Source organism: Panicum virgatum, chromosome 3N, assembly GCF_016808335.1.
Source record: "Panicum virgatum strain AP13 chromosome 3N, P.virgatum_v5, whole genome shotgun sequence".
Classification (NCBI taxonomy): Eukaryota; Viridiplantae; Streptophyta; class Magnoliopsida; order Poales; family Poaceae; genus Panicum; species Panicum virgatum.
Window position 1 is genome coordinate 56,580,831 of NC_053147.1, and position 15,076 is coordinate 56,595,906.

A 15,076-nucleotide genomic window follows, 5' to 3' on the forward strand; every position below is an offset into this window, starting at 1 on the left:
TTCACTTTGCAGGTTCTGTTTTCTGGAGCTCTTGCTGGAGCTTGAGAGGTGGATTTTTTCAAAAATGAAAAAAAAAGCATAGTTTTCGGTCTCTCCAACCGCACACAACCAAAGTAGAGCCCAGCTCCAGAGCAGTCTAGCGAATCCAGGCTTTGGGACATCTGGGTCTAACATCTGTCATGATCCAAAGAGTCAGGAAGAAGCACTATAAAAGAGCCGCTTGGAAAGCGAAATGTTTGCTGACACATTCATCAAGTATAACAGGCCGGCCACACAAAGGGCTACGGCGGGGAATGTTTGATTCAGGTATAGGTGGATTCCAATAATTAAAAAATATATTAAAAATAAAATAGCCCAAGGATCTAAACACCCCAAGGGTTATTTAGAGGGAGTGTTATTTGCAGTTCTCAAAATACTACCTCTGTCCTAAAATATAAGCATTTGTTAATTTTTGCTTATCATGTTTGCTCATTTGTCTTATTCAAAAATTTAAGAAAAAATAAAAACAATTAAGATATATTTTAAATATATACCATGATAAAACTTGTCATAACAAAATAAATAATATTTTCACAAATTTTTTGAAAACAAAATAAGTAATATTTTTATAATTTTTTTTGAATAAAACGAATAGTCAAAGATGATCAGCAGAAGTCAACAAATATTTAAATTTTGTAAATTTTGAGACGGAAGTAGTAGCTCTTAGCTATTTCTCCAAACAGGCCCCTTGTCCGCATCAAAGAGGAAAAATAAGTTAGAGCCCGTTTAGTTACCAAAAATTTTCACCCAAAAATTTTTTGCCTCATCTTTAGACACATTCATGAAGTATTAAATGTAGTTAAAAAATAAAAATAATTGTATAGTTTAGATGTACACGACAAGGTCCGGACATGTGATGGCAACACCACTGACTTTCCTATTAATATAGGCCTACACCAGGGATCAGCATTAAGCCCTTATTTATTTGCTTTAGTGATGGATGAGGTCACAAGAGATATACAAGGTGAGATCCCTTGGTGTATGCTATTTGCTGATGATGTGGTGCTAGTTGGCGAGAGTAGGACATATGTTAATAGGAAGTTAGAACTGTGGAGACGCACGTTAGAGTCGAAAGGGTTCAGACTTAGTAGGACCAAGACCAAGTACATGATGTGCGATTTCAATGCGACTAGGCATGAGGGGGGAGACGTTAGTCTAAATGGGCAAGTGGTGGTCCAGAAGGATACTTTTCGGTATTTAGGATCGGTGCTACAAAAAGATGGCGACATTGATGAAGATGTTAGGCATAGAATTTCAGCTGGCTGGTTGAAATGGCGGCAAGTTTCTGGCATCCTTTGTGACAAGATGGTGCCACAAAAGCTAAAAGACAAATTCTATAGGACAACAATTCGTCCGGCGATGTTATACGGTGTTGAATGTTGGCCTAAAAAAGACGACATATCCAGCAACTGAGTGTAGCAGAGATGCGGATGTTGCGGTGGTTTTGCGGGCACACAAAGAGGGATAGAGTCCGGAACGAAGTTATTCGGGATAGGGTCGGGGTGGCACCAATTGAGGAGAAACTTACCCAGCATCGGCTGAGATGGTTTGGACATGTCCAACGAAGACCTCCTGAGGCGCCGGTGTGTAATGTGGTTCTTGAGCGGGTCGATAATGTGAAAAGGGGTAGAGGTAGACCTAAACTGACGTGGGATGAGTCGGTTAAGAGAGACCTTAAGGATTGGAATATTTCTAAAGAGATAGTTTTGGATAGGAGCACTTGGAGACTAGCTATCAATGTACCTGAACCTTGAACTTATTTCTTTCGGTTTTCATCTCTAGCCTACCCCAACTTGCTTGGGAAAAAAAACTATGTCGTTGTAGATGTATACGACAAGACGAATTTTTTGAGGCTAATTAGTACATGATTAGTCATAAGTACTATAGTAACTCCACATGTGCTAATGATATGGTCAAAGGCCTCAAAAAATTCGTCTCACGATTTTTAAGCGAATTCTGAAATTAATTTTTTAATTAGTGTCCGAAAATCTTTCCCCATTTTTGGTCAAACATTTGATAGGACCTTTTACCAAAAATTTTCATCAACTCAACACCACCTCTCCCTTCCCCAGGCCGGACACCTCCGGAGCCCGAACCCTAGCGCGGCGGCGGCCATGGCGTCCGCGGCGGCGGGCGGCGCGCCGAAGCGCTGCTACTACGAGGTCCTTGGCCTCTCCCGCGACTGCTCCCCGACCGACATCAAGCTCGCCTTCCGCCGCCTCGCGCTCTCCCTCCACCCCGACAAGCAGGGCCCCGGCGCCGACCTCGCCGCCGCCACCGCCGCCTTCCAGGAGCTCCAGCACGCGCACTCCGTCCTCTCCGACCCGCAGGAGCGCGCCTACTACGACTCCCACCGCTCCCAGATCCTCTTCTCCGACGCCTCCGCCGCCGGCGCCAAATCCGCCTCCCCGGTCCCGGACCTCTTCGCCTTCTTCTCCTCCTCCGCCTTCTCCGGCTTCTCCGACACCGGCGGCGGCTTCTACAAGGTCTACGGCGACGTCTTCGACAGGGTCTTCGCGCAGGAGCTCGCCTACGCGCGCCGGATGGGGGTCCCCGAGCCCGCCACGCCGCCGGTCATCGGGAATCTCGATTCCCCCTACGCGCAGGTCACCGCCTTCTACAATTACTGGCTGGGGTTTGGCTCGGTCATGGACTTTGGGTGGGCGGCCGAGTGGGATGCCGCGCGCGGGGAGAACCGCCGCGTCCGCAGGCTCATGGAGGAGGACAACAAGAAGGCGATGCGCAAGGCGCGGCGGGAGTACAATGACGCCGTCAGGGGCCTCGCCGCGTTCTGCAAGAAGAGGGACAAGAGGGTGGTGGACATGGCGCTGAAGAAGAAAGCGGAGGAGGAGAAGAGGAGGGCTGAGGAGAAGGAGAGGAAGAAGGAGGAGGAGAAGAGGAAGAAGGAGCGCGCGATGTCGTATCAGGAGCCTGATTGGGCGAGGGTGGAGGAAGAGGAAGGCCTGTATGATGATGAGGAGGAAGAGGAGATGAAGGCCAAGAGAAAGGAGGAGCTGTACTGTGTGGCGTGTAATAAGAAGTTCAAATCAGATAAGCAGTGGAAGAACCATGAGCAGTCGAAGAAGCATAGGGATAAGATCGCTGAGCTGAGAATGGCGTTTAAGGAAGAGGAGGAGTCTTTGAAGGAGGCAGAGGAGGAAGGGGAAGGTGATTGGAATGAAGTTGATGTGGGGTTTGATTTTAAGCCTACGCAGGAGTCGGATGATGAGAGTGCATTTTCAGATGCCGCGGAAGAGTTGGCTGAAGAGTTGGAGGAAGGCTTGGAGGTGCATGATAAAGAGAATGATGATAAGGTTTCTGATAGTGCAGAGCAGGAGGTTGGTTCATATGATGAGGCCAGTGTATTGGAGGCAATGCTGTCAAGCCGCAAAAACAGGAAGGGTGGTTATGTGGCTCCTCCAGAGGAAGCTTTGTCAGGTGCTGCTGAGGATGATGACGATGATAGAAGTTCTGAAGTTAATAACACAAAAAGGAAAGGACGCAGGAGACGGGCAGCGAAGAAGGAACAAGATGAAGGCACTTATGCTGATAATGAGCAGCATGGCAAAAGTGAGGCTCAGCCTCAGGAATCCGGCCATGGTAAAGATGTTGATGATACGATGGAAGGCCCATCCTCTTCTAATGACGACGGTGCTTCAGCAAGCAAGGAAGATAAGCAGAATGGGAAAAACAGCAATCCTAAAAAGAACAAAAAGAACAAGAAAGGCGCAGAAAAGAAAACTCTTTCTGCTGATCAGAAGAGTACATCAAAGGCTGACCAGAAAAGCACATCAAAGGGGAAGAAGCAAAAGGTACATATACTATCTTTCCTTTTCCAAGCTAATACTTCATTCATATTTCAATCTGACTTCAATATTTTGCAATAAGCTTGCTGTTGCATTTGTTATAGAACCCTGTATGCTGTTTACTCGCCTCCATGCTTTTAATTTGAACCACATGTGTACGGTATACCATCTAACTTACTAATGCCCTGAACTATTCATTCTCAATGTTTGTACTTCGAAATTGTGTGGAGAGGGTATTTGTTACTTCCGAACCGATATTTATAGCACTGCATAGTGCATATGACAAGGTGTTTTCAGCCAGGCATCATTTGAGGATTTTAGTGAACTCCTAAGAGTTATAAAATATATAATGTTGTTCCAAAAAAACCATAGAGCAAGGCATCACATTGGATTAGTTCGTAGCCAGCTGACCCTAAGGAGAGGTAGTTTGCTGGCCATGTAGAAAGTTTCTTACTCTGCTGTACCCTTATTTAAAGTCTTAGTGTGGGCTTCAACCATTTTAAACTGGCATTTGGGTAATACTCTATTATACCTTTATGACAATGCCAGGTGACTAGAACTGTCATCTGGCATATTAAGAATGTAAATGACATTGAACTAGGCAGTTTGCTTGCACTCTTAGTAAAACAACCTTCAGGCTCTGGTGGCCTTTTACATACCTTTAGTGTATTCCACTCATCCACTGTTGTTTTGTAAAACAAAATTTAGTCGCAGCATTTTTGTTATTGACTTGCCCTTTTGTCTAGTCCAGATACAAATTTATTCTTGTTATGTTTTATAATTTTGCTTACGCTTCGCACCCCTGTCTAAACCCACACGATTTGTGGGGTCATAGAAATTTGGGAAAGTCCCTTGTTTTCATTGTTCTGATGAATTGTATACTGCATATGTCTTTATATTTGATTCGAAAGCTTATATCATGTACACGTTTGTGAAACTTTGTTTGGATCATCCAATGTGTGTTGCACATATTCAGAGCATGCATAAGTTTACTTGCTCCTATTAAGGGTATGGTAAGATAACCTTGATATCGAACTATAATATGCAAGAAATATCTGTTAACTGATTAATTATTGTAACAGGAGGTCTCAAAGGCACCCAGCAATGATTGTGAAACCTGTGGAGGAACTTTTGAATCAAGGTATTGTAGCGAAGTCCTTTCCCCCCTCTTCCCTCTCCCAGTACTACATTCCGATCATACCTTAGAATTAGTAAGAAATTTGTGGTTAAGCTGAAAATGGTCTCCTTGCAGAAACAAGTTGTTCTCTCACTTGGAAGAAACAGGTCATGCGATGCTAAAGACGCGACAGAAGAATCGTTGATGAGGGAAATAAGCCAAAACTCCTGAACGTTTTGTCACTTGTTGATTCCGGTAGTTAGCACATAACAGCATGATTCTATTATTTATGGCCCAATTTTGATCTGTAATGGACCCTGGACCAGAATTTTCCTTCCTTGTAGTGTGGATAGGAGATGTTGTTTTGGTTACAACGCCCTTGTGGTACAGAGGTAGGAAGAAACGTTTGATGATGGTCAGTCAATCTTTTACACCTAGTCTTTATCTTGTACTGTGAAACGGTGGTATAATCGTATAATGGCACGCTGATATACCGAGCTGCGTGAATCTGATGAACATTATGGTGTGAATCAGTGTCTGCAAGGGTGCAGTGCCGGTCTGTGGCTCTGCAACAGCAAATTTGTACCGTGAGATAGTGGCATCACTGATATCATGCTAGATGTCTACTTGCCTTGCTAAGGGCTTCATATCTCATGTTTTAGACATTGTCACCCTGTTCATAATGATTGACATAATGATACTGATAAACTTTCTGGAACAGTTTCATTTGCTATCCTATCAGCAATTTCTCTTTGGAAAGAATATAAATAACATCTACATAGTCCTGTGTTTCAACAATCAAAACACAAACATTTCTTATGTACATCTTCATTCTACTGAAAATTTCGTGCATGGAATGGAATGCCCTCCCATTTGCTTTCTGAAGCAGGGGCCCTTTGCTTTGCTGCTTGAATTTCTTTTGCGTCTTGACTGCAAGAGTCGTTTGCGCTTGCAAACACAAAATGAACAACACTTGATGAACAAGGGGGAATCACTTCGTGCTCCTGTGACCTGATGAAGCCATGAGCGTTGCCACGGCAGCGATGAACATGAACAGCATGAAACCGAGCAGGATGTAGGTCTTCCGCGATGACTTCCGGTACTCCCCGAACAGCAGTATGCCCCAGAATGTGCTGACAAGCGGCAACGCCTGATGAAAACAGCAATCAGAATCTCCATAAACGAGTATTTTTGTGAGATGCTCATTTCAAATATTCAGAGTTTTGGGTGATATCAGTTTGAAGAATGGGCAAGCACTCAGGCATACCTGAACAGCATCAGCAGCTGCATAGCCGGCAGCCTGGCCGCCCATGAACTGGAACCCGTTGCCGAACCCGCAGAGCAAACCGGCGAGGAGAGCCCATTGCCGGCCCTTCCAGTCGTTGATGTAGGCCTTGAAGGAGGACTTGGGCACACCGGCCATTGGGCGGTAGAGGAACAGGATGTTCAACCCGATGCCGATGACAAAGCACGAGATGGAGAAGTAGAAGAAGGCGGTGTATACCACCAGGTGTGGCACGCCGTCCTTAAGTGTGTGCCATTGGTCGTTGGTGGCCAGGTTGAATGCTGGGGAGAAGAGCGAGAAGCACACACCCGAGAAGAAGACGATACCAAGTCCGATGAAGGTGCTTGATCCGAAGACCTTCGTGAAGAAAATTGGTCAAGCAGATCAGTCCAGTGCATGGAAACAACCATGCTCTTCTCACAATATGGAAACATCCTCTTCTTTCAGCAAAATATTTTGTTTCTGAAGACTGGAGTTTTCAACACAATGTTTGGAACAAAGACTGATTCTATCCTCTTGTTTCTGATAGGATGAATCAGATGACAAAACAGGTTACCTTAATTGACCGCCTCTCTTCGAGCTCAATGAGGTACTCTGCTGTCCCTGCCTCAGCTCTTGTAACATGCTTGGTTCCAGAGGGATTCTCCAAGTCCATGGGAGCGTCTGAAACTAGAGAAGTTACTAAAAGCCACCATCTGCAGGAAATCAAGAGTAGTAGTAGATCCAAAACTCTGACAATGTACCTTTGTCTGGGACTCCTTTACTTGGTTCCACACTTCCATTTTCTCTGTAAATTATGGTTGTCATGATCAGCTCAGTCAATACACGATGCAAATGGCCTACGGCCAGTACGAAGAATTCAGAAGTGGTTCAGTTGAAGATGTGGCTGAGAGGCTTATACAGAGAAGAATATGAAAGATACACTTTGTTATAGAGGTCAAAAGCTGAGAAAAACATGGAACACAATTACCCACCCAAGTTTGTTGGAGGCATTGAGTTTCTCCTCGTTATCGGCAGCATTGGAGGCATGGACAGCGGAGCCAAGGATGACGGCAACAAGGAAGCATGCCACACCGGCAAACAGAATCTCTGCCTTGTTGATGCGGTTGTCCAGGAAGTAGTTCAGTGTTGTGCCTGAGAAATACATGAAACAGCACATGAGATTTATATATAAACATCCAAAACTCAGGAGACAAACAAAAATTTCTGTTAACACATTGACAGTAGTTAGTTTTTCTAAAAGAAATTCAGCATATACTTGAGATATTTGTCCCACCAACTGTCAACTGGCCCAAAATTATTCTAAGGATGCTCTTTAAAAGACGAACTACAGATGTATTTCTGTTTAGTAAGCTGCTAATAACATTTCTTCAGCTGTTTAAGTTCACGCATATTGACCTGGTAAATGAGCTTGTTTACAACTAATAGGCCAATTTGCTCAAGAAAATTGTGCTGTCAGATAACCACAGCACGATTTGCCTGCACCTAAAAAGATATTTGTGTCAACATTTTCCTTTTCCTTGTAAGCAACATCTTCTCGTGAATATTCCTAGACTCTGAATCAAGCAAATTCCATGTATGAGAAAAGAAGCTAATGTTTTTTTTTGAGGAGAAAAATAGAAGCTAGTCTATGTAATCATTGAGGGTCCCTCCCATGTGATCAGTAACGATGGTGACATGAATAAGAATGAGTAGTGCCTCATTGCCATCACCAAAACGATAGCCAGCAACAATGATACTCGTTGCAAGTTGGAACCTGACAGAGCGGAGTGGTTTCACCAACCTATTACCACCACCATGCTGGAGCTGATAACCTCAGTCACCGAGAGACCCACATATGCCCAAGCATACTGGGTCGACAGGTTCCCAACGCTGAGCACCACACCTCCTGCCATGGCGAACAGCACCGAAGGCCAGTTGTCCTTCAACACAAAACCATTCGAATTTCAGGATCAGCACCCTGGGCAGATGATTTCGTTGCAAGAATGTTCTCATCAGTTAGCAAGAGTGTTTCTTACCTGGCTGAGCTGGGTGAAGAAGTTGGGCATGCCGTCCTTGCTGTCCCCGAGCTGGCCGAAGGTGAGCGCGATGAGCACGGCGGCAAGGAGGTTGGTGAGGGAGTAGTCCAGGTAGGTGTGCTGCGGCAGCCGGCCCCGGCGCTCCAGGAGTGTGAGCACGGCCGGCCAGGTGCCCAGGAACAGGAGCGACGCCAGCATGACGGCGATGGCGCCGCCCTTGTCCTCGATCAGGTACATCGTGAGGCCGGCTCTGATGGAGGACAAGGAGCTCAGGAGAGGGCCTTGGAGCACCTGCAGCAGGGAGGGAGCAAATGATTTTCGCTAATGTCAGAGACTTGGGACACTGGTTTGTGTCCAGCTGATGAAGAAGCTGAATTCTGTGGTGAACAGAATCTGTTTTTATGGGGAGGTTTTCGTCATCCCCACAACTGATCATTCAGCCTTTTCTTATGGAGTTTGCTAAAACCAAACTGAAGAATCAAAAGTCGTACCTAAATTTGGAAGATGTTTATCCCTTTTCAGCTATTCTACGCATCTGAAATGTTCATTTCTTCCTACTTTCAGAACAAGCAACAGAAATATCAGAAGGAGAGAAAGAAAGCGGCATAGAAAATTTATTTCACTCCAATTATCGAGGACCAGACATGAACAAGAAAGCACCCCTCCAACTACAGTCCCCACAGTTGAGATTCAGATTCAGATTCTTGATTCTTCAGAGCAGGGGAAGATTCACCCCCAAACTCCCATCCAAGAACACATCAAGAAGGGGGGAGAAAATGGAAAAGGGGAAGCAAAAGAAGCAGAAGAAGAGAAGGAACCCAAGCACCGCCTACCTCGTGCCAAGTGAGCGGAGAGGACGCACATGCAAGAACATGGTCCATGGCCATCTCACTCTTATAGCAGCGACAAGCACTGAAACTCGCGAAAACAATCCCCTACCACTACCAGGCCACCGACTGAAAAAGTCCAACTTGATCTGCACATGTTTGACTCGTGCGGCGGACGCGAGTTTGAGGCGTCGACAGCCTCCAGATTCACCACCAATGGCGTCGGAGCTTTATGGGAGGTTGGGAATGGAGGAGATGTGAAGGAACGGACAAGCAATGCCCTCATCACCGTTGGACTTTTTTGCTGGGGTGACAGTGACCCCCTGGCCGCCACGTCCAAGCAATGTTCAGCAAGACTTGGAAAGAACATTTCTGAAGACATGATATATAGTACAGGGAGCACCTTTGTATCTATAGAAAAATGATGCTGTTAATTAATAATTTTACTATTAGTATGCTTTTTTTTGTTTGGAAAGCTACTGGATTTGCTGGTCCAAGAAATAAGCATACAGGAAAGTATTAACTAGTGGAATTAGAGTAGTGCACTCATCCGTCAGAGCATCATCAGAAGTAAACAACTAAACATGTCTCCTTCGCTCGTGTCATATTCGAAGAAAGCAGCACTATCGAAATGCTCTGATGTTTCAAAAAAAAAAAATGCTCTGCACGAATCCAACAAGGAAAAGCTTTGATTGTTGACCCTTGCACTTTCTCCCATAGAGGAAAAAAAAATAAAAATCTCCCATCTTTTTGACTGTTTTGTTTGTAGTAACTAATAACTAAGGCCTTTCGCCGGGGAAAAAAATGGCCAGCACAACCGCAGCAGGATACGGCGCCGGCGTCGCCCGGCCGGCCGGCCATCGGGAACAACCGAGTCGGCTGCGCTCGCCGGAGCTCGTTAGTTTCCGGCGGGCGAAACGGCGAGTAGTGGCGGCCGCGCCGAATCCGAAACCAGAAACGAGAAACGGATAACACCGGAGGGGCGGCGGACAGATACCTCAGAGTCGGACGACGCCGACGCCGACGGCGACGAGCGCGTTCCTCTCCTCTTCCTCACTTCGTCTCCTTGGGAGAGGTAGCCGGCCGCCAAGAACTCGCGACGGCGTGCCGGACAACCCGAGGTGGATGGCTTATAAAACGCAACCCTGCGTGGGTGGCCTGGTCCTCTCTCTCTCTGCTGCGGCGGATTCTTGAGCTGCGCGGAGAGATTCAGATTCTTGGTGGTGCCCATGCTCGCCCCTGCCTTTGTAGCTATAATGGCGGCCTTTGACTCCGGATCTGGGGAGCGGTTGGAACGACAGATTCTCCCGCCGCCGCGCCGATCGATGATCAGTCAGTCAGTTTCTCAGAGATTCCCGCGCCATTCGGCTCGGCTTGTTCTGCTCTCCTCCGTACTACGCGGTTGATTTGCGGGCCACTGAAACTACTCAATCCCCCCCCCCCCCCCCCCCCCCCCAACAATTTTAGGTGCACCAAAAGGAACACAAGTTTAAGGTGCACGGGGCTCACCTGTGAACACTCGTATTTGCTGCATCTTGTGAACGTCTTGAAAAAAAAATACTAGATCAAACAGTAGATATTGACGGTACGAAGATTTTTGATGTCGCCTATCGCTGAAAGAATAATCGGACATGTATAAGAATAATCAGATACATATGAATACAAGCAGGTGTGTTCAGCCGTAAACTAGAACGTGATGGACGTAGTATTTCATTTGCCGACTGAGATACGATCAGTACTCGCAAAGCCAATCATGTCCAAAAGTCTCCCATTTTCCCACTTGTACCATTGAAAGTACAATATACGCATTTGAAATTCCCATTATCGTTGAAAAGACAGACAAACGCAAATGCTATGGACAAGTTGGAAGAGTGCTTTTTATTGTTGAGATTCCTTTTCTTTTATTCCTCTTCTACTATTGCATTGATTGCTACTTGGAATATTATTAGCTGGTTTTGGCAATGCTTGATTTGCTCCAGGCAATGCCATCTCTCTCTCTCTCTCTCTCTCGATATTATTGTTATGCTCACCATGACATATAGTGGGGACACGTCCGTCATATGCAACGACAAAATATCTATTTCTAACGAACGACAATAATACAAAATGGAGCAGAGGTGGTAGTGCACTTTGGACAGCGTACGTGCGTAGTGGCGAGTTGTCAAAGCAAGTGCCGCCTGCCGCGCCGCCCCGTGTAAATAAACTTTATCTTGTGGCAATTTGTCCAAGCACGTGCCATCGCCCCGCGTAAACTTTTTGCCTTTGTCAGCTTTAGGCTCTAATTGTTTATATAACCTAGCTACACGAGCGATGTTTCAATAAGTTTATATTGCTATGTCGTCCGTCCAGAAAATTGGCCATGTGCTACAATGATATATATATATATATATATATATATATATATATATATATATATATATGTATGCGAGAGTGCGAGCCATCGAATATATATCTTCAAGGTGTCAATAGAGACGAGTGTGAGCATTAGCGTCTTTGGAAGAAAAAAAACTTAGATATATTTTTAAAGGAAAAACAGATTACTACCATGTGGTTTCGGGATTGTCCAGATAACCCCGTCAGGAATTGTTTAGTTTATTTTACTATGATAGTTTTCTAAACCGGTGCACTTAACACTTTTTGGCACTAATCTAATCCTGTTTTGGTGACGTGGAGGTGGTTTCACAAATAATCACGCCACATAAGCAGGCTGACGTTGCTGGAATTAATCTTGTGCACATAACCCCCTCCTTTTTTCCCTGCCCCAGCGACGGCATCCCTGTTCGGCTGTTCCCCAATTCTGCGTGACCGACTCCACCGGCGGCGGATCGAACCAGCAAGGCGACCGGCGGCGGATCAACCAAGCGAGGGTGGGGAGGGGCAGCGTGTCAAAAATCAGAAGAGCAGAGCTCGAGCCTTGCCAGCACCTGCCTGCTTGCTTGGACATATCTACTGCATGCTCGACGCCCGATCCTAGTGCTGGATCAAAACTTGAATCCAAACTCTTCTCAAAACTTTAATCAAATTTATAGCTGGATCCTAGTGCTTCAATCTTTAGATTCATGCTTTTGTAATTGGAGTACCACAGCTCACAGATTTGGCCCCCAATTTCCTGGCCTATGACCGGCCCCTTCTCTGTTCCTGGCGGCTGAATGGCTTAAGCCATTCAGTTTCCTCAGTCATTCAGTAGCAACTCCATGACGGCACCTTAAAACCTCGATTAAAAATAGCAATAGGTTTTATTCCTTGATCACAGTTTAACCAATCTACCCTCTGATAATTGAATTTCATTTGTTGCTCATAAACTTTTATAGTGTTCACGGGAATTTCTTCAAAAATCAACCTCAAACTTTGAACATTGCCACAGTTTCAGAAATCATTGACAACCATATTTGTGGCTTGGCGACAGGAACAAACAGCAACATTAGAGTAGCAGAATTTGTGACTAGTTGATGTTAATAACTTAAAGAATTTGTACATTGTACCCAAACAGCTTGCAAGTTTGTGTGGATGTCACTGTGTGTGAAGGTGTAATATTAGAGTAGCAGAATAGAACAACTCTGTAATTGTCACTTGATGTACGAATAAGAAAATGGAAATGCAACAGCTATGTTTGCAAGCTGACATAACTAAATAACTGATCAAACCTAAGTTTAACATAACTAGAAGAAAGATCCCTGACACAGTGACATAACCAAGCTAATTGACACATCACTCTCTAGTTGAAGCTTTCCTATGTCTTGCCTTGGCTGCAACCTGTGCCTTCCTCTTCACTGGTGTTGAGGTTGTCTGGGATTGCACTTGAGATAATTCAGATGCCTGACTGCTACATTGGGTGCCTCCATTTTTCCTTGCCTTCTTAAGGGTCCTACTGCTCTCAAGTACCTACAACCAACCAAAATAATATGAGTGCACAATAAAAGCATACAGGGATGGAATCAGGCTAATGAAATTACTTGCCTATTTGCCTTTCTCCATAATTCTTCTCTTTGCCTTTGATTTGGGGCCACATGTTCCAGAGTTGTGGCATGTCTTTTTACACTTACTGCATGTTATTACACTGCCTGCTCTAGTGATTTTAGTTGCTTTCTTGGACTCACCAGGTTCCCTCCTCCTCTCCTTTCTTGGCCTCCCAGGCATCTTCACATATGCTGGAGGCTGAGGTTGCCTAGGGTCGGTCGGCCACCGGCCCATTCCTTCCATTGGCAGCATGCAATAATCATAGATTTTATTGTAATCCACTACCGAGTAACAATCAACTATGTAGTCCTCTAGCGGCAGACTGCTCAAGTATATTGCAGTGACGGAATGATGGCATGGAATGCCTGACAGCTGCCAATACCTGCAAGAACAAGTCTTTACGCCAATATCAACTGTGTACCTCCTGTCCTTGTCTTTGACCTCATATCCATCTTTCCCATTCCATATTGCAGTGAAGTATTGGGCAAGGTTAATATATTTGTTCAATTTCTTCATAATATTTGGACATATCCTTGAGTTCCATTTGGCTGACTTTGCTCTATTTTGTTGTATCCTCAGGTAAACTTTGGTCCTGATCCCCTCTTGCATAGAAAGGATTGGATGGGCCCTGATATCAACTATCCAATTGTTGAAGCTTTCACACATATTGTTGTCCACACTATCACAATTGGAGCCAATGTTGAACCATGCTCTGCTCCAATGTTTGGGGTTTGTATTCATCATATCTTTAGCACCAACAGCTGTTAATTGGGCCAACTTTGCCTTGCAATAGTTGAAAAATTGCAAATTAGAAGTTTTGGCACACATCCAAAAGGGCTTTTGGTAATCAGTCTTCCTGTAGGTATTCCTCCAATTTGCATAAATATGCCTTGTGCACATCCTATGTTCACATTCTGGAAAGTATTCAACAACTGCATTGAGCAAACCCTTTTGTTGATCAGAGATTATAACCCAGCCCTTGCTACCAATGGGGATGTTCAGATCCATCTGCAGAAGACCAAAGAACCAAGACCAAGAGTCTTTAGTCTCCTTCTCCACCACTACCCAAGCTACTGGATATATCTGATTATTTGCATCCTTTCCAATAGCACATATGAGTTCACCATTGCAAGCTCCCTTGAAGAAGCACCCATCCACTCCAATAACTTTTCTACATCCAGCAATAAAACCTTTCTTGCAAGCATCAAAGCAAACATATTGTTGACAGCCAAAATTGGCACCAACCGGTTTGACCGGTCTGACCGGTCGAGGCACTGTGGCATGTCCGGCAGGGACCAACCGGTCTGACCGGTCTAGGAGTCCGAGTCAAATAAGGATTTTTGTAGATCTAGATCTGTAATAGGGATTCCTTGCGGGATAAGTCCACCCCACCCTATAAATATAAAAGGTCACGACAGATTGAGGATATCTAATCAAACAAAATCAATACAAACTCTACTTTATATCCTCTTCTCCAAATCATAGCTTTTCCAACCCCATCTGCTGTTCTTCCTTCGTCTCTGCGACGTCTGAAGGCGTTCTAGGTGGCCTGCCGATCCTAGAACAACCCTACATGCGCCTGCCCTGACGGGGTCTCTCCCGGGCTAGCGTTCTTAGGCCGTCGCCGACTCTCACCGGCGACCGGTCTGACCGCTCCACGCAGGAGGAGTTGCATCAAGCTCTTCCTCGCATCGCACGATCTAGTGCATTTGTGTGTTGACCAAGATTTGCGTCAACATACTTTTTGGCGACTCCGCTGGGGAAGAAAGATCTTGGTTAGCAAAACCGATCTAATCTACACTAAAGAAGATGGGCTCCAACACAAAAATCAACAAGGAGAACATCATCCCTTCCACATTCGAGCATCTTCCGAAGGACATTCGTCTGCTGCTGGAGGAGCGCAAGAAGAAGCGCAATGAAGAAGATCTACTAGCGGCGCTTGCAAGCATCAAGGTCAATCGACGCGGCAAAGTCACCAAGATCAAGGAGATCGACTTCGCTTCTACCTCCACGGATGCATCTACTGA

At 45.3% G+C, this 15,076-nt stretch overlaps 2 protein-coding genes across 7 annotated transcripts; one reads left to right on the plus strand and one right to left on the minus strand.

The window, feature by feature from the left end:
• The first annotated feature begins 2,099 nt into the window (after positions 1–2,099).
• On the plus strand, positions 2,100–5,478 carry LOC120666273 (DNAJ protein JJJ1 homolog). The gene is made up of 3 exons (XM_039946088.1): positions 2,100–3,851; positions 4,928–4,986; positions 5,098–5,478. Exons 1-3 carry the CDS (start codon positions 2,154–2,156, stop codon positions 5,165–5,167), a joined length of 1,827 nt encoding a protein of 608 aa, XP_039802022.1. The 5' UTR covers positions 2,100–2,153; the 3' UTR covers positions 5,168–5,478.
• A 108-nt stretch (positions 5,479–5,586) lies between these two features.
• On the minus strand, positions 5,587–10,433 carry LOC120666274 (ureide permease 1-like). 6 transcript variants are annotated; one of them, XM_039946091.1, is made up of 8 exons: positions 10,090–10,433; positions 8,266–8,556; positions 8,031–8,169; positions 7,222–7,381; positions 6,991–7,034; positions 6,804–6,910; positions 6,230–6,604; positions 5,587–6,112 (listed from the first exon to the last, which is right to left on the minus strand). In XM_039946091.1, the coding sequence occupies exons 1-8, from the start codon at positions 10,321–10,323 to the stop codon at positions 5,954–5,956; spliced, it is 1,509 nt and encodes a 502-aa protein (XP_039802025.1). In that variant the 5' UTR covers positions 10,324–10,433; the 3' UTR covers positions 5,587–5,953. The 6 variants fall into 6 exon arrangements, with proteins under 6 accessions (XP_039802025.1, XP_039802024.1, XP_039802026.1 ...); XM_039946090.1 differs by having other exon boundaries at positions 6,804–6,916; positions 10,090–10,112; XM_039946092.1 differs by lacking the exon at positions 10,090–10,433 and adding an exon at positions 9,099–9,398 and having other exon boundaries at positions 6,804–6,916.
• Between the last annotated feature and the right edge of the window lie 4,643 nt (positions 10,434–15,076).

Bases quoted from the DNA above. Each gene is read 5' to 3' on its own strand.
- LOC120666273 (XM_039946088.1), top strand. From the start codon at position 2,154: ATGGCGTCCGCGGCGGCGGGCGGCGCGCCGAAGCGCTGCTACTACGAG. The intron at 3,852-4,927 runs GTACATATACTA...TTATTGTAACAG, and splicing joins CAAAGGGGAAGAAGCAAAAG to GAGGTCTCAAAGGCACCCAG. The intron at 4,987-5,097 runs GTATTGTAGCGA...GTCTCCTTGCAG, and splicing joins GGAGGAACTTTTGAATCAAG to AAACAAGTTGTTCTCTCACT.
- LOC120666274 (XM_039946091.1), bottom strand. From the start codon at position 10,323: ATGGGCACCACCAAGAATCTGAATCTCTCCGCGCAGCTCAAGAATCCG. The intron at 8,557-10,089 runs GTATCTGTCCGC...TCCCTGCTGCAG, and splicing joins CGGCGTCGTCCGACTCTGAG to GTGCTCCAAGGCCCTCTCCT. The intron at 7,035-7,221 runs GTGGGTAATTGT...CATAATTTACAG, and splicing joins AATGCCTCCAACAAACTTGG to AGAAAATGGAAGTGTGGAAC.